The sequence below is a fragment of the Trichosurus vulpecula genome, chromosome 4 (genome assembly GCF_011100635.1).
Source record: "Trichosurus vulpecula isolate mTriVul1 chromosome 4, mTriVul1.pri, whole genome shotgun sequence".
NCBI classification, from domain to species: domain Eukaryota; kingdom Metazoa; phylum Chordata; class Mammalia; order Diprotodontia; family Phalangeridae; genus Trichosurus; species Trichosurus vulpecula.
In genome coordinates, this window is record NC_050576.1 from 334457904 (window position 1) to 334482492 (window position 24589).

The window sequence follows — 24589 nt, forward strand, 5'->3', positions numbered from 1 at the left end:
TTTGTTTTTGGTAACCTAGCATTTAGTACAGTACCTGGAACATCAGAAGTGCTTCATAGATGAATAAATATTTGTTGCTTGGTTATATATGTTACTATAAAAAATATCTCAAAGTGAAACCAGAGATGTATAGCACAAGTATTTCAAATTCTCTATAAACACCAACTCTCAATAATAATTTTTTTTTAAAAATTTTTTTGTTTGATTGTATTTTATATTATTTAAAGTTAAAATAGTACTTTAGAAAATATTTTTAGTTTAACCACAAGAAAATTAATATTATATTTTGAATTTTCTCAAGTCTATCCAAAAATGTAGGCTTATGTGTGATTTCCTTGGATATTTGATTTCCTACTTACCCAGTTTGTTATTTTTGTTGTTATACTTACATGATTTCTTCAGTTTTGGAAAAATCTAACCATGGTGGCATAGATTTGTTTGAAGAGAAAAACTAGCCACTCCCTTTCTGGGAGAGTTTGGGTAGGGAAGCCACTCTTTCTCAGCAATGCAGGTACCTCTATGGGTATGACTTTTCCTTTAGTCATCATTTTCTACTTCACTCTTAGAGAAGAATGGGGCTTTTTAAGCCAGGAGAGGCAGTAAAGGGTCACTGCCAAACTTTCTCCTCCTACCACACTATTGGCACATTTTTCATTTGGTATCTAAGTATACATCCAGCTTTATTTAATTCTTTTCATGGCTTAAGGGAAGCCAAGATATGTAGAATAGTAGGTAGCAATGAAATGTCTTTGTTTTGTCTAGTGTCCCTACATGGTGATATCAATGATTTGGGGAGGGAGAAAATTCAAAGAGAAAAGAGACGGAAAAGTGGATTAGAACAAGCATGTATTAAGCATTTACTTTGTTAATATATTACAGGCAATAAGTTCTAAGAACTAAGGATATAGGTAAAGGCAAAGTAGTCCCTGTCCTCAAGGAACCTGTATTCTAATGGGGGAAAACCACACATTAAGGAGAGCTGGAAAGTGAGATAGAAGGGAGATAACAAATTGTGGTCACAGCCTAAAAGTGGCATGGATATTTGGTTTTGGACCAGAGAAGGTGAAAGCTTACTTTTCAGAGCCTGGAGGAATCTAGTTTCCTTCTCTCTCTACCCTAAACCAACCATAGCTTTTCCCCACCCCTTTTCTCCAAGGACAATCACCCTATGGGCATTTAACATATTGGAGAAAACTGGTTTCTTTTTTTTTTTTTTTGGAATATTTAGCAAATACAGAAATGAACAGACTGTCTTTTGGTTTTCATTTTTTAAGGTATCTGTGGGGAGAGGGTCCCATTACAAATATGCATAGTCATGCAAAACAAATCTCCATGTTAGCCATGAGAAAGAAACAAAAATAAAGGGAAAAGGAGGATGTGAGGGAGGGAAGGAAGGGAAGATAAATGCTTTGATCTTTACTCTGAGTCCATCACTTCTCTATCTGGAGGTAGATCACATACTGAATCATGAGTCCTTTGGAATTGTGTTTGGCTTTGTGTTGATTAGAGTTCCTAAAATTTTCAAAGTTCTCCTGGTTTTGTTCATTTGCCATCAGTTCAGACAAGTCTTTTCTGAAACCATCCCCCTCATCATTTCTTATAGCACAATAGAATTCCATCACACTTTACCTTTTGACACTGATGACCACCTTCTTCTCCTGGACATTCCTCCCCTGTGGTTTTTCATGACACTACTTTTCCTGATTCTCTTCCTAAATGTCTAACACTCCTCAGTCTCCTCTTCTGGTTGATCAACTATATCACATCAGCTATAGACTCATGGGATCATAGACTTAGAAGTAGGAGGAGGAGCCTTAGCGGCCATCTAGTCACTCCTTCACAGTGAGAAAACTGAGGTACAGAACAGTTAAGTGACTTCTTCAGGGTCATAACAAAAATTAGGATACAGAGATACTGCAAATTATAAACATAGCCTTTCTATACTGTGCTGCTATTAAAAACAGTAGTGAAACCAGGGAGCAAATATACAAACCTAAATGGAGACAATAATGAAATCCTAAATAATCAGCAGGTCAAAGAACAAATCATTGAAATAATAAGTATGCGAAAGACAATAGTAATGATGGGGGAAAAAAATTTCTGATAGACAGCTGAAGCCATCTTAAAGACAAAAAAAAATATATCCCCGAAAATATTAACAAAACAGAAGAGTATTAGTGAACTGAATATACATTTTTAAAAATTAGAAACCCATTAAACAAACCCGAGATAAATACAAAAGAAGAAATCTTGAAAATTACAGGAAAAGTAGATAAATTTGGAACCAGTTTTTAAAATCCCTAGAGAAATGATAAACAAAACCAAAATCTGGTTCTTTGAAAAAAAAACTAATAAAATTGTTAAACTTTTAGCCAATCTGATTCTAAAGATGACAAAGTCAAATCATAAAATTACAGGTAAAATTACAACAAAAACAGAAGAAACTTTTTTAAATGATTTGAACTTAATATGAATAGTTAAATGCCAGTTAAACTGAGGACATAAAAGAAATAAAGGATTGCCTTCAAAAATACAAAATACTCAAAGTAGCATAACAACAAAAAGAGCTTTAAGTCATCTAATCTTAGAAAGGAAATAGAACTAGCTATAAAGAAACTACCAAAGAAAAAATTGTTAATTCCTAGAAAAGGGAAGAGCAGAAGTAACTCAGTAACCTAGTGTTAAACATGAATTACTTAAGAAAGAATTCTCTAGTTTATTATATCTGCTAGGAAAACACTCTGGCAGAGATTAGGTTTAAACCAGCATTTTAAACTATCTTCCATAATAAATTTTAAATGACTATATGATCTGAATATTAAAGATAATTATAAAAAAATTAGATGTGAATCTACCTCATGGGCATGGTTAGGAGATGAATTTTTATTCAAACAAGGGATATAGGCAGTTACAAAAGAAAAAATTGATAATTTGATTATATGAAATTGAAGAATTTTTTCACAAACAAAATTAATATATATAGAATAAGAAAATAACCAGTCAAATGGGAAAAAAAAAACCAACTTTGTATCCAGATAAGGGTTTGGTATCCAAGATGTGTAATTCATAGAAGTATATAAGACCAAAGGCTATTCCTCAGTAGATAAGTAGTCAAAGGATTAGAACAAATAGTTGTTAAAAGAATTGTGAATTGTTAAAAATCATAAGAAAGAATGCAACAAATGACTAATAATAAAAGTAAATCAAAACAACGAGGTTTTACCCACACCAGACAAATTGGTAAAGATGAAAAAAAATTAAGATATTCATTGTTGGAGGGGGTGTAAGAAGAGAAACACACTAGTGCATTGTTGGTGTTTTGATTTAGTGTACCCATTCTAGAGTGAGTGAGTTGGGTTTAAGGCTTGGTTTTTGTGAAAGAAATCTAGCCAGTAATCTCAAAGTTAAGGAGTCAGCCTTTGGCCATTGAAATGTACGTTCCTTTGGGCAGAGCACCCTCAGGTGAGGAGAGGAGAGGCTACTCACAGGTTGTGTTTGTCCTTTGTTCTGGAAGAGGACCATGACATCAGGGAAATGATGACATGACTTGAGGCTGACTTTGATTTGAATGAGGGAGAGCTATGGAAGATCACAAGCCTCACTTTCTTCTCTGGGGCTCATAGATTGGACAATAGGTCCCTGCCCTTCTAGCACCGAGTGAATGTAAACACTAAATAGTAACTGTTTCTCTTTTGGCCAGGAACTCTGAGGGTCCTCTTCTCCCAGTTTGATATATTTTTTTGAGTTTTTTATTAAAGGGGCCATATTTGATTAACTTCTGAAAGAGGCCTATTCACTGAATGGACATTACTTCATTCAAAGTGAGAACCTGAAAAGACCTGGAAGGGCCAGGGTCTCCTAATGCATCCCGGGCCATCTCCAGTTGTCCTCATGAATATCAGGCCACGGGACCCAGATGGCTCTGGAGGAGAAAGTGAGGCTAATAACCTTGCACAGTCCTCCCTCACTCATATCAAAGTCAGCTGCAAGTCATGTCGTCATTTCCCTCATGTCATGGTCCTCTTCAAGAATGAAGGACAAACATAACCCATTCTAGAAAGAAATTTGGAATTATGCAAATAAAGTGACTAAAATGCTCATACCCTTAAACCCAGAGATTCTACTACTAATATATACCCCACAGAGGTCACTGATGAAAAGAAAGGCTCCATATAGACCACTTATGGTAGCATTTTTGTGTTGACTAAGAACTAGAAACAAAGCAGACGCCCATAGATTGGGGAATAATTAAACAAATTGCGGTACATGAATGCAATAGAATACCATTGTGCTATGATAACAAAAATAATGAATACAGAGAAGCATCAAAAGACTTATATGAACTAATGCAAAAGTAAAGTAAGCAAAGCCAAGAAAACATATATGGTGACAACCACAATTTTAATGGAAAGAGCACCACAAATAATTGAAAGTGTATGTTTAAAAATTATAAAGAACAGGATTGCTTCTAAAGAGATTTGAGAAGACTCCTCCCCTACTCCTTTGAAAGGGTTTTGGGAAGCGAAGTTATTCATGAGTATGGAACATTGTTTATATTGACTTTTTTTTAGCTTTACTGATCTTTTATTTTTCTTCCTCTTTTTCTGTTTTTCTTTTTTAAAAGTCTTTTTTTAGGTTTGGATTAATATGAGGAGAAGAGGAAGTTACTAGAGAAAATGTAGACAATGTAAAAAAATTAAAATGTAATTTAAAAAATAGTTTTCAAGTGGATTTTCATCTGACTTTTAGAACATTAATACATGATCATAACTTGTCCCATTTATGAAATTTTTAATGCAATAATCTCTTTCTTTTTAGCTTGAAAGGGCCAATTCCCTATTAGACCAAACACAGCAACCTTACAGATATCTTATTGAATCTGTTCGTCAGCGAGATTCTAAGATCAGTGAACAAAGTGAACGTATTTCACAACTTGAAATGGATGTCAGGTAAAACAGTTAAATATCTTTCTATTTGAATAATGGGAACATTATAAATATAAAATGCTACTATGATGATATCAAGTTTAAATGCTATTCAACAAAAATACATATTGTGAAAATAAAGGTTTTTAGAATGACTTAAATTGGTGTTAGATTTTCTTTTAGACAATAAAGTGACACTATAGTAAGCATCAGAAATGATCAGAAATCCAGTATAAAAATACCAACCCAATCTAATGGATCCAGATGTCAGATCTTGATCTGTACTTTCTAAGGATAGATGATAGGTAGGTAGGTAGGTAGGTAAGTAAGTAGGTAGGTAGATAGATAGATAGATAGATAGATAGAATTAGTCCAGAGTAGGAAGGAGGTACTTCCTGCTTCTATTTATTGGGTCATCTTGGCTTTAAAAATACTTTATTGAAAAATAAAAGTATTACATTTAGTAAATTTATATTCTGCATATGAACTAATAGACCCTACCTACCACCTCCCAACTTTCATGGTAAAAAAAATTCCCCAATCAAATACAATTAAATTATCAAATTGGTGTCTTATTTGATACCGCAGATAATTAACTTAGCCCATTTATGATCCCTTAAATCTTTTTCAGTTGAACATGACAAATATTTATTGAGTACCTGTGTACCCCTTTGACCTTTCCATCTTACCTTGCCAATTCTTGTCCCGTGTAACCTCTGAACTCAATTCAATATACATTTCTCCTGGACTGCAGAGTTTCTGGAGGGAGTTAAGAAACCATGCTAATGTGATTCACTGCAAATTCATAGTATTTAAACTGAGCTAGGCCCTTACCAGCTGCTCAGCATCTCTTTATTACCTACTTATTGGCTTGATGCATTCACAAAACTTTTATTAAAACAACTGCTCTGTGCCCTGCACTATTCTTTATGTGTGTGTGTGTGTGTGTGTGTGTGTGTGTGTGTGTGTGTGTGTGTGTGTGTATATGTCTACTTAACCAAGTTATATATGAGGTAAATTTCAATTTAAAAAATAAGAGAACTACAGTGAGTGAATACATAGTATTATAATGCTCTCCTCACATCAAGAGTATAGAACTTCATGAGTAAAGGATGGAGTATCCAAGAAAGTAACAATGCAATTTAAAAATAATCATTTATGAAACATATAATCAGATTACATTACATATAGGGCAAAAAGAATTGGCAAAATTAAATGAGTGGAAGAAATGTAAGCATGGTATTATAAATTTCCTAAATTCTTTGCGTGGGCACCTGCACACACACACACGCACACACACACATCTTCATCTAAATGTGCCTTTAGTAGTAAACTGGAATTGATTAAACCAATCAATAAGAAAAAAAAGTTTCTGGGGAAAACAAGTATTAAGTTTTGAACTATGGTGCTACAGTAATAGGTTTTGCAAACATGTAAATGTAACACTAAAAAACGATCATCAAGTAACACCTGATTCTATGCTTAGGTGACTTTTTACTAATAGAACTCATGATACTAGAAATTTGTTACAAAAATGGATACAATAGGATTACAGTAACATTGCTACAAAGTTACATAAGTGATTATTGCTGTACTTTTTCAAATAAACAATGTCAAATACTGGGCTGCAGTTATAAAAAACACAACCTCCAATGAATTTCCCTTTATCCTGCATTAGGTTATGTTTCACATTTCTTCTCTAAACCTTCTGTCCAGGAGAAATAATTTTTAAAAATCTTTTCTGCATGAATTCAGGGCATTTAAAACATTTAGCTTCACATTATTCTACAATGTTTTGCCCATCTCATTTCCCCAAAACACAAACCAAATATGCATTTTTTTCAAAAAAGAATTAAAATGCTCACATTAAAAAAATAAAGCCTACAAAAAAGTTCCAGAGAGCTACAAAAAGATTACTCATATGGCACAAAGTGATCTCCTACTAGTCTAAGGTCCAAAACATTTAAACTGGAGTCTATTTGTACTGTCTTGTTCATTTTCAATGGATATTAAATTTAAGAAGTTGAAATCACATTTTTAAAAGTAACTCTTGAGCCAACAAGAGTTCTTTCTACAGTTATTAAAAATAGGAGACCAAGTTGGTTGGGTGTGCCATCGAGATAACACCTCGTTGGCCTTTGCCTGAAAAGTATTAGAATTATCACTAAGAAAATTAGAAAAGGGATTTCCTTGGTTGGTTTCCATAGTTTGATAGACCAAAAACAAGAAAACTGCCACAATAACAAAAAGCAAAATCTTTGTCCACGTAGGAATGGAGCGTCCTTTTCTTGTCTTTTCTGTCTTGTCATCAGCCAAGGGAGCATATTTAGGGAAATATTTTGACAAAAAGGTTCCCTCCATCCTGAAGTCACCAAGTTCTAATGGTCTACCAGCGGCCCCTTTGATAGGTCTGCAACAACTAGCACTAATTCCTGTTGGTGTAGCTGCTTCAAAGGGAAACATTTCTTTAAGAACATCTCTTTCAATTCTTCTGTCTTCTGTTAATGTTATTTCTCCTACTTCAGTTCTTGTCAGTGGTTTCTTTGGTGTTCTTCTGGGTATGTCTGAGAATTCACTGATTGGCAGAATAGGAGCTTCATGCTTGAAATTTCCAGTCACCCTATTGACACCTAAGGTCTCGTTGCTTGAAGCCATTATAGCTTCAGCTATAAGAAGACTCTCTGAAATTACTTCACCATCTACACGCAACTGTTCTGCAGTTTCCACCCTCTTCCCTGGAGTTTTTCTCAAGCCTTTTGTAGGCTCCCTAGTTAATCCCTGCAGGTGTCTGCTTTTTGAAGATCCACTCACTAGTCCAGAGAGTCTCAGTAAGTCCAGCTTGAGAATAGGTCTGATTATGTTCAACTCTTCTTTTCTTGAGTGTTACTGGAGGCTTTGCCTTGCCTTTTAATGGCTGTCTCTTCTCAAGCTTGAACTCTTCTTCATTGTCACTGTATCTGTCCAAGTCATCATTTCCATTCTGTCTAGCATTTTCTGATGATGAAGAAACTGCTAGCAGAGGTGTTGAAGATCTTGACTCTGGACCATGTTCTCTCAGTTTTAGCAGTTTTTTCTCATATAGCTTCCTGGTAGTTCCCACAATAGGGCCAGGATTTACTCCTTATTTCACAAGTCGAGACAACAGCTCTTCATTAGTGAGTTCAGTTACTTCAAGATCATCTTTCTCCTCTGAGCTGGGTTTGTCAGTTTTCTTTGTGGCTTTGAGCTGCTCTTTCAGCCCCCGCGTGGCCGGGTGCGCTCCCAGCCTCCCAGCAGTCACAGTGAATTCGAAGTCGCCTCGCCAAGGAAAGTCTGCAGCACTCGGCCCCACGTGGGGGAAAATACCCTACACTGTTCTAAGCTAGAGGATACACAAATATAAGACATGTTCCTTTCCTGGCAATTTAGACTTGTGTATAGATAACACTGCGCATTAGGTTAGGACAAATGGATTTCAGCGGGGACAAGGGGGAGAAGCATGAACAAAGTTATAGAATTTGAGGAGCTTAAAGAGAATAAAGTTTGGAATTATCTGAAATGTGATAGTTCACCAAATAAAAATAAAAGAATTGCCATGTGGTGATGCAGGTGCAGTTGAGATTAACAGACATGACTAACCTGAATTCTTGATCCTATACAACTTTACCCTCCTATGTCTCTTAATTTATATTGATTCTTAAATCTTCAGAAATTATTTTCTCTTAATCGAACTATAAATTACCATCAAATCTGTCTTCTTCCCTTTTATCATCAAACCTTTCAGAAGAGTAATTTGCACTCACTACTTTTTCATAACCCATTCACTCTTTAATCCCTATATTCTGCTAGAAACACTACTCAAATTGCCATTAACTTTGAGACAGCTGTTGGCCCAGTGGACAGAGCACTGGGCCTAGAGTCAATAAGTCCTGAGTTCAAATCTAGCATCAGATACTTATAGCTATGTAACCTTGGGCAAATCACTTGACCTCTGTTTGCCTCAGTTTCCTTAACTCTAAAATGGGAATAATAATACCACCTACCTCTTGGCACATAGGAGGTGCTATATAAATATACTTATTCTCCCCTCCTCATTGCCAAATCTATTGCCATCATGGCTTCATCAAGAATAAAACATACCAATCTAATTTCATTTCCTTTGTTTATAGGGTTACTAAATTGCACGTTAAGAGAATTCTAGGTATGTAGCATAACCAGATTTTAGTAAAGCATTTGAAGAAGTTTCTCTCATTAAACTTGAAAAAAAAAGATGGAATACATGTAGGATAAATAACTGTATAGTTTATGTGAATCAGAACTATTTGAATGAACAGAGCCTAACCATAATTATTAACGAATGAGTCAGTGCCAATTTAGTAGAAGATCTCTAGTGTAGTACCCATAGGATTTGCCCTTGACCCTATGCTGTTCAGTATTTTTATTCATGGCTTTAATGAGAGCGTTATGTCATACTTTTCAAATTTACAAATGGCACAACATGGATGACTAACAGTTTGGATGATGGTATCAAGTGAGGCATCCTCTTATAATAAAAAGAACAATGGATTTGAAGTCACAAGACATTGGTTTAAATCTTGACTCTGTCATTTATTACTGGTGTGACTTGAAGAAATTCACTAAGCTGTCCTGGGCTTCAGTTACCTTATCTGTAAAATCAGATGGTTGGAACAGATGATTTCTCAAGTCTCTCTCAGTTCTAAACTCTTTGATTTGATGATCAAACAATGGACCAAATATAGTGGGATGAAATTTAATAGGGACAAATGTAAGATACTACACTTGAGTTCAAAAAAATCAACCACATGAGCATATGATTGGAGAAGCATAGCTAGGAACAAGAAAATACTTTTATATATGGCTAGGACCAGTTAGACCAGGCCTGCGCAACCGGTGGCCTGGCCCTCAGGCTGCTTGCGGCTGCAAAAATAAGGTAGAGGAAAACCTTTTCATGTAGAGGAAATCCTTTGGTGGGCAGCAGGTTGTTCAGGCCTGAGTTAGAACAAAAAAAATTACCACAGGCCTTGATAGTTTAACATATTCCTTCACAAAACCTTATCTGATACTCCCCAACTGGGTAGAATCTCTTTGTTTTTTGAAATCTCTATAGCACTTAATTTTACGTCTTTTAATGAAATTTATCATAATCTGCCTTATGTTATAGTTATTTTTTAGATCTATAGAATTTTTTAACTGGAAGAGACCTTAGAGGTCTATTCCCCTTATTTTATAGATGAGGAAACTGACCCAATTTCAATATCACATCACACAGTAAAGCTCGTACTCTAACTGAAACCTTCTGATTGCTAATATACCTTTTTCTATTACCTTCATTTGACTTCCCACTATATCATGGTTTGCATTTGTCATAAAGTCATTGGGTTATAGAATGTTAGAGCAAAAATGATCTTTTGGGATAATCTAGTCACAGTTATCCCTTTCATGCTCTTGTGCTCTCTCTCTCTCTCTCTCTCTCTCTCTCTCTCTCTCTCTCTCTCTCTCTCTCTCTTTCTCTCTCTCACAGACACACACACACCCCCAATAAAGAATCCCAGAAATGTTGAGGGATTTGGCCAGAGTCACAAAGCTAATTAATTAGAGAGTCAAGACTAAAACATGAGTCTCCTTATTACCAATCCACTCTTCTTTCTACTATATCATGTTGTCATCACCCTTTTTTTCCCCGAAGTTGAAACAGAGAATATGCATTATTCACTTTCGTATCCCTGTAATTCTCATCTTAGTTTTGACATAAGGTGTTTAGTGAATATTTGTTCAATTGAACTGAAGGCATAATAGCATCATTTTTAGTTCTCTTCAGTTAAAATAAAAAGACATGACTGTGCATAAGAAAGAGGTTCATAAGATATTGATTTCTCTCACAATTTAGTCACTGGGTTTTAAAGTTACTAAAAGGATTCCCTGCCTCTGACCACTTCTGAATAAAACATTTACAGAAGCCATAAGTATGGGAAGCAAAGTTATTATAATAGTTTTATTAACAATAATAATAATAATGTTGTGTACTGGTATAGTGCCTTTCTTCCTGTGAACTTTATTCTCAAGCATTTAGTCAAGACTTTGTAAGTGAAAATGAATCATTTCTGCTGTAAGCTGAGGATTATAATCATAATGTCACAAGACATGTTCATAAAGGCAATTGTTGGGTAAATATTGGATCTTCTTTGCTGTTGAAATGACCTTTCTTAAATTATTTTCTAGGAAATCAATTTTGTAGCCAAAAATTAAAATAGGTCATATCAAAGTTTATTGTGTACACCTAATGAATGTTCTTAATTGAATATAGGTCAGTGAATTTCCTTGTTAATTAAGAAACATCAACACCATTCCTAATTATGAAAAAATCTTAAGCTGAAAGTAATCTCAGATTTAGAAATATTTCTCAACATGAAGGTTGGCATATACATATGTGTAATCCTCATGATTACATCATCAGCCTCACCTTATGATAGTCATATGCATCACAAAGGCTATACTTATTATGGAATCAGACACTATAAAATGTTTCATGCTAAGTATCTGTATCCTTTAAAGTTAAACTGCCTGTGCTATGCAAATATATTGCAAAACTACCAGAAGTCTTGTAGTCTTGTGCAACATTACAAGGTACTATATTCTGCTGTAGTTTCTGATAGCTTTCATTTGAAAAATTAAGGCAATATCAGTTGTGAAATTATTACAGTGCAGAATGCTACTAAGTACATGCTTCTTTACAAGGAGACCCAACAGAATAATTATAATTCAATCTCGGGCAAATAACCCTCAAGGCCTTGTTCTCATGGCTTTGGACACCACACAACTGCTAGAAGAACAGTTTATTGACTCTCCTGTCTTAACCATAGGAATACTTTTTTCCCAAAACCTGAGGATTTTAAATACTTAAGTCACTAACTCCTAGTCTGATAATCTATCAGTATTCCCAGATCCCAAACCCACTTCTGTTTGCCATATCAGCTGAGCAGACTAATAGTTCCTTACAACAAGTGTTTGGGGATCCTGTTCTACTAGTTTTTTTTTTTAATTTTATCTGAAGAAAAAGTCTCACTTTGTTTCCAAAGAATACAAAATAAAATTAAACTGAATAGTTTTTCTTTTTTTCTTTAAAAATGTAAAAATTGTTTAAAGTTGTCAAGTAGATAACTGGGCTGCAATAATTTTGCATTATCTTGTAACAAACTTAGAAAATTGGTTTGGTCATACACTGCGGTTTAGGAAGTAGAAATCAGATTTCTCTGTATTCATGCTGAGCTTTCTCTAAAATGATTTTAAAAGTGAATACTAGGAACACCACTGTCAGTGTTTTAAATTTTCCCCACAACAAAAGTAAAAGCATATCTTAAAAGAAGTGATGTTGCTTCTTCTCCCTCCACCTGAGTTAAACAGACTAGATCATAAGTTAGTACTAGTGTATGTGTGGGAAGAACAAATAATTAGCATAAATTTCATTGCCTAGTGTCAGTACTCAGTTTTTTTTTTATTATTTTTTAACTACCAGTTAAAGAAGAAAAGACGACATTGTCAGCTTCTCCTTTAAGGATTAGCCAGACTATATTGATCCAGGAAGTGAAGGAGCAATATAACAGGAATATGTTTTCATAGAGCAGGTGAAACAGAGCCATAAACATGAGTGTCTGAGTAATAATTAACAGGGAATTGAACAATTATGTATGCAATATACTATTCAAGGTAGATGTGCTTACAAAGAGATTTGTTTTGTGGCTGCTTTGTGAGTCACGCAAGAGGTTTTTATTTTTAAAAGGTGAGTTTCCACTGTTATGAAATACATCTTATACTGGCTAAATTTCTACTGAGTCATTGCATATAAATGCATTGTATATAAATGCATAGAGGAAGAGCACTGGGTATCTTAGTAACTTTATCTAGTAATGATGAACCAAAGTGGTATAAGAAAGTAATCTGATCTTTGCATACTTATTTGATGATTTAATGTGAAAAGCACCTGAGAAAATTGTACAAATTTTGAAAATACACAAGTTAAGTATGCCAACATTTCCAAATATCTGATGACTGGTTTCAAGGATTAAACGTGGAAAAGAGATGTTTTAAAAACCGATTTCCCAACTTAATCCCTGATTCCATCGTCCAAATTTATCCTTACAGTTTAACCTCTAAGTACAGTGTATTTACTTCATTTTGAAACAAAGAAATATCATCAAGCAAAGACTGTTTCTATGAAATTATCCAATAAGATTCCTTTAGTTGCTTTGAACATTCTGTTCTTTTACATGGCACTTTAACTTGCCTACTGGTATGTATGTGAATTTTCTTTAAAAAAAAATGATTCCGTGAATAGGTCAGCATAAAATCAAGTAGAATTTTACAGGTAAAAGAAACATGAGATCCTTACTATGACTTTTAGGGTGCTTACCCAGTCTGACTCTTCACAGTTCTTTTCAACTACCCAGATCAGTAGGCTCTCTGGCGCCTGACTCCAAACGTCTATTGGTTTTTCTGCTGAGCTGTTTACCTTTATTGGTGCTTAATTACTATTTTGCTCCGATGCCTGTTTTTTCATCCAAAGTCCTAATACTGCATAGTATTTATAGAGAGTTTTATGTGTTCAAAGGTTTTTTGTAATCATTAATTAGTTAATCCACATGTCCCATTGAGATACATGAGTTATTGTTCACTTTTACAGATTTGGAAACCAAGGCAAATGCAGTTGTGTTGTTTTAGGTCACAGTTGAGTCAGGGGCAGAGGTAGAAGCATAAATCAAAATTATAATTAACTTGGGCACTCAGACTATAGATTGTGATCCCTCTTATGGAAGGAAAATCTTTGTTACTTTTAAGGAATTAAAGTATTACTTCCAAAGGCCTGGAATTACCAGTTCTTCCAGAAAATCTCCACCTAAATCTCAGCCAACCTGATGTTTTAAAAATTTTGGTCTTCCCATCTTCTTCGAGGTTATGTCAGATTCCATTGGGCCTGGTTCTTTCCACTAATTTATGCACTCAGAATTTTATTTGGACCTATGTGTGAGGCAGTATTCTGCTTCACTTATTTATTGATGATCTTGATTCTCTTTAATATCCTGTCAAAAAAGATCCATTCTTGAGCTTTCAGAAGATCATTATCATTGAATAATATTGAAAATTGTAACCCCAAGCAACAAAATAAGGACAAGCATTCAACTTAACCATCACAACCTTACAATAGACTCTTAGGGAAACTATCATTTGCTCTTACAATGGCGACATAGAAATAAAATCTAAATATAAGGAATTACTTTACATATATGTATCTGACTTAAATATAGTGAGCATATTGAAAATTTTATTATGACCAGTATTTTAAGTTTCTTCTTATGTATTTTAGTCCACAAGTTATTACAGCCTCTATTTTGTGTGTAATTTTTTAACTACAAAACAGATAGAAAAGACTTGCCTTTTAAAACACAGGAGACAACTCTTAAGACTGAGTCTAGCCTCTTATTTATTTTTCTAGCTTACTACATAATCAGGCCACATTAGTCTTAAGTACTCTTCTTCCTATAGTTTGGGCAACATCTAAATACCATCAAATCCCAGATTATACTTTGTATTGTTAATAATGACAATGTTAATTCACGTCATGTAGTGCTATAAGATCTGTAGAACCCCTTTCCACAATAACACTTTGAAATAGGAAATACAGTTACTATCTCCAGTTTACAGATGAAGAACCCTAAGACTCCAGGAAGTTAAGTAACTTGCTTATCATTATACAGATGTCAAATGTCTCAGGTGGCATTGTAATACAAGTCTCCTAACTCCAAGTCCAGAACTTTATATACTTTGTCTCTTGTAAGAGAAAAATAATAGTTTTTCAGCCATAAACATCCTTATCAGAGACTTGTAACATTTTGGGCAATAGTGGCTCCTTGTTATCTCCAGTATCAAATATAAAATCTTCTGTTTGGCTTATAAGCCCTTTATAATCTGATTCCTTCCTTTCTTTCCAGTCTTCTTACATCTTAGTTCCCTCCGTGTACTTTGTGATCCAATCACAGTGGGGATACTTGAGACAGATAGACCAGTTAAATTAGAAACAAGACAATATGAACTAGGTTGGAGACATGTGAGTGGAGAAAAAGGAGGCATGCAAAGGACATTATGCAGTCAACAAATATTTATTAAGCACCTACTCAGTGCCAAATGCTGCACTAAGCACTGGAAAAAAGAAATCAGTCCCCACTCACCAGGAACTCATTCTAATGGGAGAGACAATGCAAACAATGATGTACAAATAAGATGGGGGGTGGGTGGGTGTGTGTATAATAAATTGGAAGGCACTAAGCCTAAGGAGAACTAGGAAGGCTTCTGGAAGAAGGTGAAACTTTAGTTGTGACTTGAAGGAATCTAGGGAAACCAGGGAGCAGAGGTGAGGAGAGAGATAGATCCAAAGTGGGGGGGGGGGAGGGGGAGGACACACAGAGACAGCCAGTGAAAATACCCAAAGTAGAGAAATATAATATTTTTGTATAAGGCACAGTGAGGAAGCTAAAATTGGATCACAAAGTATATGGAGGAGAGTAAGGTATAAGATTAGAAAGATAGGAAGAAATCAAGTTATGAAAGGCTTTAAAAACCAAACAAATTTTTTCTTTGATCCTGGAGATAATATAGAACCACTGCAGTTTATTTGGGGCAGGGAGGGGGGATGAAATAATCAAACCTGTGCTTTAGGAAGATCATTTTGACAATTGAGTAGAGGATGAACTGGAGTAGGTAGAGACTTGAGGTGGAAAGATTAGTCATAAGGCTATTAACAATAGTCTAGGCATGAAGTAATGAGGGCCTGCACCAGGATGGTTATAGTATCACAGGAGAAAAGGGGACACATACAAGAGATATGTAAAGCAACAAATATTTAATAACCTTGTATTTGACAAGTGTAAGGTCTTAAGATTTGGGGATAAGAATTCATTATTTGGTAAAAAATCATTGAGAAAACTGGGGAACAGTATGGTAGAAAGTGGGCATAGACCAGTATCTTACACCATTTACAAAGATAAGATCAAAATGGATACATGACCTGGATATAAAGAGAGATGCTACAAAAGAAATTTGAAGAACATGGAACATTGCTTATCAGACTTATAGACAGGTGAACAATTTATGACTAAACAAGAGATAGAAAGCAAAGTTAGGTGTAAAATGGATAATTTTAGTGCATTAAATTTAAAAGGTTTTGTACAAATAAAACAAATGTATCCAAGATAAGAAGGAAAGCAGAAAATGGGGGGTGGGGGTGGATTTTATAGACAGTTTTTCAGATAAAGGTCTCATATTTCAAATACAGAAAAAGAACTTTGTCAAATCTATAAGAATAGGAGTCATTCTCCAGTTGATAAATGGTCAAAGGATATGAACAGGCAGTTTTCCAATGACGAAATCGAAACAGTTTGTAGTCATATGAAAAAAAATGCTCTAACTCATTATTTGGAGAAATGCAAATTAAAACAACCTTGGGATATCATTTTATACCTATCAGATTAGCTAAAATGATTGAAGGGGAAAGTGACAAATGTTGGAGGGAATGTGGGAAAATTTGGGACACTAATTCATTGTTGGTGGAATTGTGAACTGATCCAACCATTTTGAAGAACAATATGGAATTATGCCCAAAGAGTTATTAAACTGCTTATACCCTTTGACCCAGCAATACCACTACTAGGTCTATTTTCAAAGATGATTGGGGAAAAAGGAAAAGAATCTATATGTTCTAAAATGTTTATAGCAGCTTTCTTTGTGGTGGCAAAGAACTTGAAACTGTAGGGATGTCCATCCTTGGGGAATGTCTGAACAAGTTGTGGAATATTATTGTGATATAATACTACTATGCTATAAGAAATGATGAGCTCAATAAACTTAGAAAAACATGGAAAGACGTACACAAAATAATGAGGAATAAAATGAACAGAACCAACAGAATATTGCATATAGGAATAGCAATATTGTTTGAAGAATGAGTGAATAAATCATTTTGACTATTATAAATACCCAAATTAACTACAAAGGACATATGAAGAAAGATGCTATCTACATCCAGAGAAAGAACTGAAAAGTAGAAGTATGCATAGAATAATTTTACATATATGTATTTGTGTCTAATGGTAGCCATGGTGGGAGGGGGGGTAATGATAAAGGGAAAGGAAATTTACACAGTGACATTGTCATATATTTAAAAGGAATAGCAAGTTGCATATCATGAATTTGCAGTTTCATGCGCAATCATCTTTTTTGTTGTACTATTTTATGGAAATGCTTGTTTTATTGTATAAATTTTTTAAAAATTAATCTTTAAAAGTTTTGCAAAGGTAAAATTGATAGTACTTGGCAACAAATAGGATGTGTGGGGGGTGGGGGGAGAAAGAGTGAGTGTGAGTTAGGGAAGAGTCAAGGATAACACTTAGGTTATTCACCTAAGTGACCAGGAGGATGGTGGTATCTTCGACCGTAATAGGAAAGCTTGGAAGAGAGGAGGTTTAGGGGGAAGGGGAGTGGATTCAGTCTTAGACATGTTAGTTTTATATTTATATACGTGTGTATATATAAACCAAAGTATAAGTAAATCTGAGAATCATCTGCATGGAAATGATAACTGAATCCATAGGAGCTGATGAGATTACCAAGCAAAAGAGTCTAGAGGAAGAAGAAGAAGAAGAGGACCCAGGATAGAGCCTTGGGAGATGCCCACATCTAGTAGGCACAAGCTGGATAAACATCCAGCAAAGGAAACTTAGAAGGAGAGGGTCACACAGGTAAGAGGAGAATCAGAAGAGAGTATAGTCATGAAAACCTAGAGAGAAGAGAGTATCAAGGAGGTGATTTCCAACATCAAAGACTTCAGAAAGATTAAGAAGGATAAGGATTAAGAAAAGACCATCACATTTGTCAATGATGAGCTCATTGCTAACTTGGAGGGGAGGGGCAGGGGGGGCAGTTTCAGTTGAAGGAGTCCAGACTATAGATTTAAGAAGGGAATGAAAGGAAAGGACATGGGAGGCACTGATTGTATGCAGCCTTTTCAACTCTTTGCAATCTGGTTTCCCACCTCATATTTCAACTGAAATGGAAGTTACCTATGATAAAATCTAATGACCTTTTTTAGATTCTTATTCTTGGCATAGCTCAACCTTTGGCACTGTCAGTCTGGTTTTCTGACACTACTCTCTTCCGATTCTCTTCATATCAGTATGACTGCTTTTTATCAGTGTCTTTTGCTGGATCTCCTTTCAGGTCCTGCTCACTAACTGTAGGTGTCATCCAAGGCTTTATCCTGGGTCCTCTTTTTTCCCTCTATATTCTCTTGCTCAGAAAGCTCATCAGCTCCTATGGGTTCAGTCTTAGACATGGTTCTATGGGTTCAGCTATCATCTATGCCAATGATTTCCATATATCTGTGCACATCGACATTCACATATCCTACCCTAATCTCTCTTCTGAGCTCTAGTCTTGCATCACCAACTGCCTCTTGAACATCTCAGATTGTTAGTCCTGCAGGCACCTCAAATCTAATATGTCTAAAACATAACTTATCATCCTTCCCCCAAACCTTCTCCCTTCCCAACTTCCCTATTATTGCTGAAGGCATCACCATCCTCCAAGTCACCCAAGCTCCCAGACTCTGCCACCCTCATTCATACTCACCCCATATATCCAATTTATGTTAAAATTTTCGCATTGATCGCATTTCTTGTACATGTTCCCTTCTTTCCACTCATTCAGCCACTGTCCTTGTGCAAACCCTTATCACCTCTTATCTGAACTATTGTAAAAGTTTTCTAACTGGTTGCCTTGCCTCAAGTAGTTTTTCATTCCACTCTATCCTTCACCAAGCTGCCAGATAATTTACTAAAGCACAAATCTGACCATTCACCTCCTCTTCAACTCCAGTGCCTCCTCTTTACCTCCAGGATCAACTCTGGTATTTAAGGCCCTTCAGAACATAGGTCTTTGCTACCTTTCCAATCTTCTTACACTTTACTTCCTTCCCTTTACTCTGTGATCCAACTGCAACGGCCTACTTGGTTCTCCTCACAAATGACACTCCATCTCTAAACTCTCTGCATTTGAGCTGGCTGTCTCCCATGTTTGGAATGCTGTGCCTTCTTAATTCTGACTCCAACTTCCCTCAAGACTCGGTTCAGATCTCACCTTCCATTGAAAAGTTCCTCATCTAAAAGTCCCTTACTTCTTAATACTTTCCATTTACACTGTCTATATCTTGTATGTACTTAATTATTTGAAAGAATGTAAGATCTTTGAGAAGAGGGACCATGCTCTAAAATCCCTAATGATTAGCACAGAGGCTAGAACACACTAAGAGCATAATAAATGCTTGTTCACTAATTGATAAATTTTTTAGTGTATATTATATGTCATTATTACTACTATGTGACAGGCACTATACTAGGTGCTGCAGATTCAGTATGAGTCAGCAATGCAACATCTAAAAAATGATCTCCTAGGCTACATTGAGAGAAACTAAGTTTCCAGAATATGGATGATGAGAGAACCAATATACTCGGCCTCATATGACCAATATATGGAGTAATGTATTAGGGAGCATCCAAAAGAGAGCAAGGGAATGATGAGGGATCTTGCTTTTTGAGAATCAGTTGAAGAAATAGGGACATTAACGAGGAACAAAGTAAACTTGGAGGAGGAAGGACATGACAGCAGACATTAAGTATTTGAAGAGCTGTCATGTGGAAGGGAATTATACTCTTCTTGGTTCTGTTTGATCCCCATGGCAAAAAATTAGGAATAATGGTTGGAATTTACAAAGAAGCAAATTCAGGATAGTATGGGCTGTATGAGGAGCTCTTTTTACCAACGATAGATGACCATTTGCTGGGGATAGTATAGAAAAGATTCTTGTTCAGCTCCAGTTATTCCTTCCATATATCCTCTGACATCCCTTCCAACCCCAAGATTTTGTGAACGTTTGCCACTGTTGAGGGTTTTCAAAAGACTGCACCGATGGCTTTGGGAATCTCAAAATGTTTTGAGCAATGGCAACATTATGGGAATAAATATATAGCCACCCAAGGAGAATACCTAAAGGGACAACACATTTTAAATGTATAAATACTGGTACATTTTTTAAAAATCAGTCGTTCTTCATGGAAACCTATTTAGAAAACAGATTTAAGCAAAGTAGATTGCTTGCTGAATATGAAGTTACAGCAAAGGGAATCGAATGGATTTGAGAGAGCTTTTCATCACTACAAAGATAATATAAACATAAAGAAAATTATGTAAACTAGCAAAGAAAAGACTGAACTGAAAATTGGGAAATTTGGATTGTAAGCCTAGGTCTCCCAGTGAACTTATAGGAGTTTAGACAAATAACTAATCCTAAATCAGTTTCTGATTCTGTATCTTAAAAAAGTGAGGAAGATGTTTTCAGGGAAAATGAGATAATACAACACATTCAGAAAAATGTGAAAATAAAAACATAACTACCATAAATTATACATCTTAATGAAATTAATGCTTGTAAGAGATTAATTCAAATATATAAATTTCATTTTTTAAACTTTCTAAAATCATAGGACTAGGAATACATGATTTGTCATGATTCTGAATTCTTGTTCTTTTCCATGTTTTTGCTTTCTTTAAAGAAAAAACAAAACTAATTCAATACAACACTTTTTGTTGTATATAGAGGGCTGACCTCAGAGCCAGGAAGACTTCAAGGCTTGCTTCTAGTATCTACTAGCCCTGGAACCCTGGGCAAGTCACTTAACCTCTCAGTGTAGTAACCAACTTTCTGCATCTGTAAGTTAAGAGGGAATGTGCCAGGAGGGAGTTTCCTCATCTGGGAGATCACAGGCATAATCTCTATCACTTACGTCTCTGAGTCTTTGCTCAGTTTTTTTCTTTATCCTCAGAGTAAATTCTCAACTATTAAATAAACATAACATATGCTTATAGCTTAATAAAATACATACATATAGTTTCTATTATCTTTACATGTTTACATATATGTATACATATATGTGTGCATGCATAAGCCAGTGGGAGGTAGATATAGCCATACCTGTGGAAAATGGAGGTGACCAGTCACAAAGTTGGTCGTAGTTCATTATCATCACCTTCCTTTCCACCCTTTCCCCTTTGTCTTGGAAATTTAATCAGCCACACCCTATTACAACATTGTTAGGCTGTGGGCGATATAATAGCCCTTCAGTTCCCTGAGACTCCCTCTTTTGCTGCTTTATGGAGTTTATATTAAACAACAAGTAAGTAGTAAAATCACAATTGGTCAGGGCCTCTGCTTAGGAAAATTCCTAATATTGTGCCGAGGTTTGGCTTTCTGCCTTAATTTAAATCTGTTATTTACCTCTAGCTAACCCTGGCCTCTTCATGATTGAAGCAAAATTCAAATTACTAGAAACATTTAGAGAAATGAACAATTTTATCATCACTTCTCTTAATAGTAAGGCACAAGGAAGAGAAGTTTTAGAAAGAACAAACTTTTTCTTAAAACTTCCCTTAGTCCTTAAAGAGATGGGCACAACTGAAGTCTTCTGCTCCAAGATACCTGTAAAGTCTTCCACTTTTCCCTTGTCTTCTAACAACTCAGTCAGCCCTATTTTATCTTTATTCTTTGACCTGTGGCCCCTGTGCTCTCTGCTACCAAACACTCAAATTTTTAAGTTCTTAATTGGCTTGCTATTTTATACAAAATCCTTAGGATATGCCCTATCTCTTAACCAGTCCTAACACACTTTATCCATTGGCTTTCAAAGACCTTTCGAGGACATTTCTCATCTAGTTAAAATATCTAATTGATGGTTGCTTCAGTAGAAACATTTAATCCTCACATAGTTCATGCCTCCATTGATTCAGTTGAGAATTTCGGTCTCTCTAATTATTGCAGTAGGGATATGGGACTGCTTTCTTACAATAGTTTAGTTACTTGTTTGGGGGAAATGTTTGTACAAGGAAAAGAATGGCTTTAGAAAATTGTTCATGCTAACATACTAATGCATTTGTTAAGTGAATTCATGCATCAATTAGATGGTCTTATAAATCATAAATGTAAGATAAATGTTATTTAAAATAAAATTACCTGATTTATAATTTTTACTTTTATTATCTAAATTTACTTTATAGAAAAAGTATATAGTGTACTATAGCCATAATATGATGGGGTAAAGAAAGGTTCATTGCCTTTACACTTTTGAATTTTATGTGTTTTCATTGTAGACTTCAACCATTATGAGGAATGTTTGAATATTCTTCTTTTTCTTTCAGTAATTTGCATAAAGAAAAGATGGCTTTGGTACAAATTAAGAATCAAATGGCAGCAGATTTGGAACAACTTCTAAGTCACCGTGAGGTAATATTTCTCACCCTTTTTTCATTGTTTTTATGCTTTTTCAAACAGCTTGTTAGAGGGGGAATTGTGATTGCTGTTTCTGAAAACTGTTCCTACCCCTTGATATTCTTATTCCTGGGACGAGTCCAGAATCTGTCTATTAGCTTGAGCAAATAGGAGTGTCCTTCATCCTAATCTATCTGCAGAAAACTTATCAGATTTTACTGTAATACCACTACAAAATTTAAAAAAAGTGAATTACAGGATTGTTCTTCTGATGTCATCCCTGGTGATGGTAGTTCCTGGTCTCAGACAGATGTGCCAGGTCTTAGAAAGGAAGTGTGGAGATATCTTAAGGAGTTCGAAGTGGCTATATAGTGAATTCGGAAGGTAGAGCAGTTCCTGGTCATAGAAATAACCTTTGGGGCAAAAAGTCCTAGGACAGGGGATGAGAGTAGTAAGCTTATGAGCCTGGAGGAAGGGAGGGGAGGGTTTCTTTACGCTAAGGGTTCTTAACCTAGGGTGGTTCATGGGTAGGTTTTAAGGAGTCCTTGAACTTGGAACTTTTAATATTTTGGTAATTCTATTTCCATATAATTGGTTTCCTTTGTAATTCCATATTTTTTAGGTTATGCATTTTAAAACATTATTCCAAGAAGGGATTTATAGGCTTCACCAAATTACCAGAGGGGGTTTCATGACCCCCACAAAAAAATTCAGAATCTTTTCTGTCCTGACAGCATGAATTTCCAGGCCCACCTACCACTATTACTATCACAGATTTCCAGGGATTCTGCCTCCCAAGTAACCATCTCTACCCTTTTGATTCTTAATCAGTCCTGTTTATGTAGTAAAGCAGATGGATGTACTGTTTAGAGTAGTTTTGAAGGAAGATTAAATAATTTTTAAATGTTTTTAATAAAACTGAATATGTAAGGAACTGAAGCTATAGGTTGTTCACAAATACTATGTCTTTTTTTATGTAACAAGTTAAGTATTTGTCTAAAAAGCACACTGATAGAATCAAAATTAAATTCGTATTCTAGTCCAGAGATGTCCACACTCAGACAGTACGAACCAGATTAAAATGCAATTGGGAAATATTAGCAAAATAAGCAAAAATACAATAGAACATAGATATTGTTAATATATGGTTTTCTAAGTCAATATGTGCCTGGGGATCCTTACATACACTTACATACACAGTCTTCCCCACATCTGAGTTTGACACTACTATTCTAGCCTAGATACTTTCTTGTTCTTAATTAGAATTGCATTATTCATGAGTTTGAATTTTTTTTTAATTTACACACTATTGATTTTTTAATAGAATTTAGGGAAATATATGTTTGTACATGTAGCAGGATGAAACATCCCCAATAAATTGTTTGCTACTGCACAGATGAAATTTGTATAGAAACTTATATGATGACATAGTAGTCATTTAATTTTGTGTCATTTGGCATAAGAGATTTTCATTCAGCCATAATAATTCAGTGAACCCAAAAGCATAACACCTATATACTAAGTATTCCAAAGAGAGGCAATACTTTTTTTTTCCTTTTCAAAGTAATTTTCTAAGAGCAAAAGCCATATGTTTAGCATTGATTATAATAAAAGAATTTTTTACAGAAGCCACATATTTCATTTCATTTCTGTGAAACAGTAGTTAGTTAGTCTACTTCGCAGACATAAGTTAAAGTAGATACTGGCTATACACAAATTTATGAGAGAAACCTTCTATAGATTGATGTAAGGATGGGAAAGTCTCTCCTAACCTCATATGAACTTCTACATGACCCATGGAGATCCCTGGTGACCCCCACTACTCCCCATTCTCTGCCTGTCCCCTCCTTTATCCTGAAGAAAAATGGGATTGTCGGAATATTTTTTCCTACTCTGTGACTGTGGCAGATATGCTATACATAGAGAAGTAGAAAGGCAGCTTTTCAGACAAATTAATACAGTTGGTAAATGCTAAAATTATTGAATGTAAATATTCCTTTTAATATGAATGATCAGGGAATGTAATTGTCATTTACTCTAAAAATTCAAGAACAGTGCTTTAACATTTGGTTAAATTTAGATTATTTCATTTGGTGCCTATTAAAGGTAACAATTTAACAGATTTAGAGTTGGGAATTTTCCATTTGTTCATTTTTAGCAATAGCTATATGCCTTCACAAGCAGTGTTGGTTAGCCCTTTTCAGTCCAGATTTTCTTTGCTTAAACTGCAAAGAAGAGTTAAAGGAATCCCTATATGGTCTTCTAATATGATATGTTATCAAGTCATTATTTTAATTGCCAA

At 35.1% G+C, this 24589-nt stretch overlaps 1 protein-coding gene and 1 pseudogene across 1 annotated transcript in view; one reads left to right on the plus strand and one right to left on the minus strand.

Annotated features, from left to right (window-relative positions):
• Positions 1-24589, plus strand: part of PIBF1 (progesterone immunomodulatory binding factor 1) — a 320308-nt gene that overhangs the window by 252584 nt on the left and 43135 nt on the right. The window contains exons 15-16 of the mRNA XM_036756551.1: positions 4819-4949; positions 22218-22302. Coding sequence (XP_036612446.1) covers positions 4819-4949; positions 22218-22302 — 216 coding nt within the window. The remainder of the gene's footprint in view (positions 1-4818; positions 4950-22217; positions 22303-24589) is intronic.
• On the minus strand, positions 6963-18303 carry LOC118845971 (annotated as a pseudogene).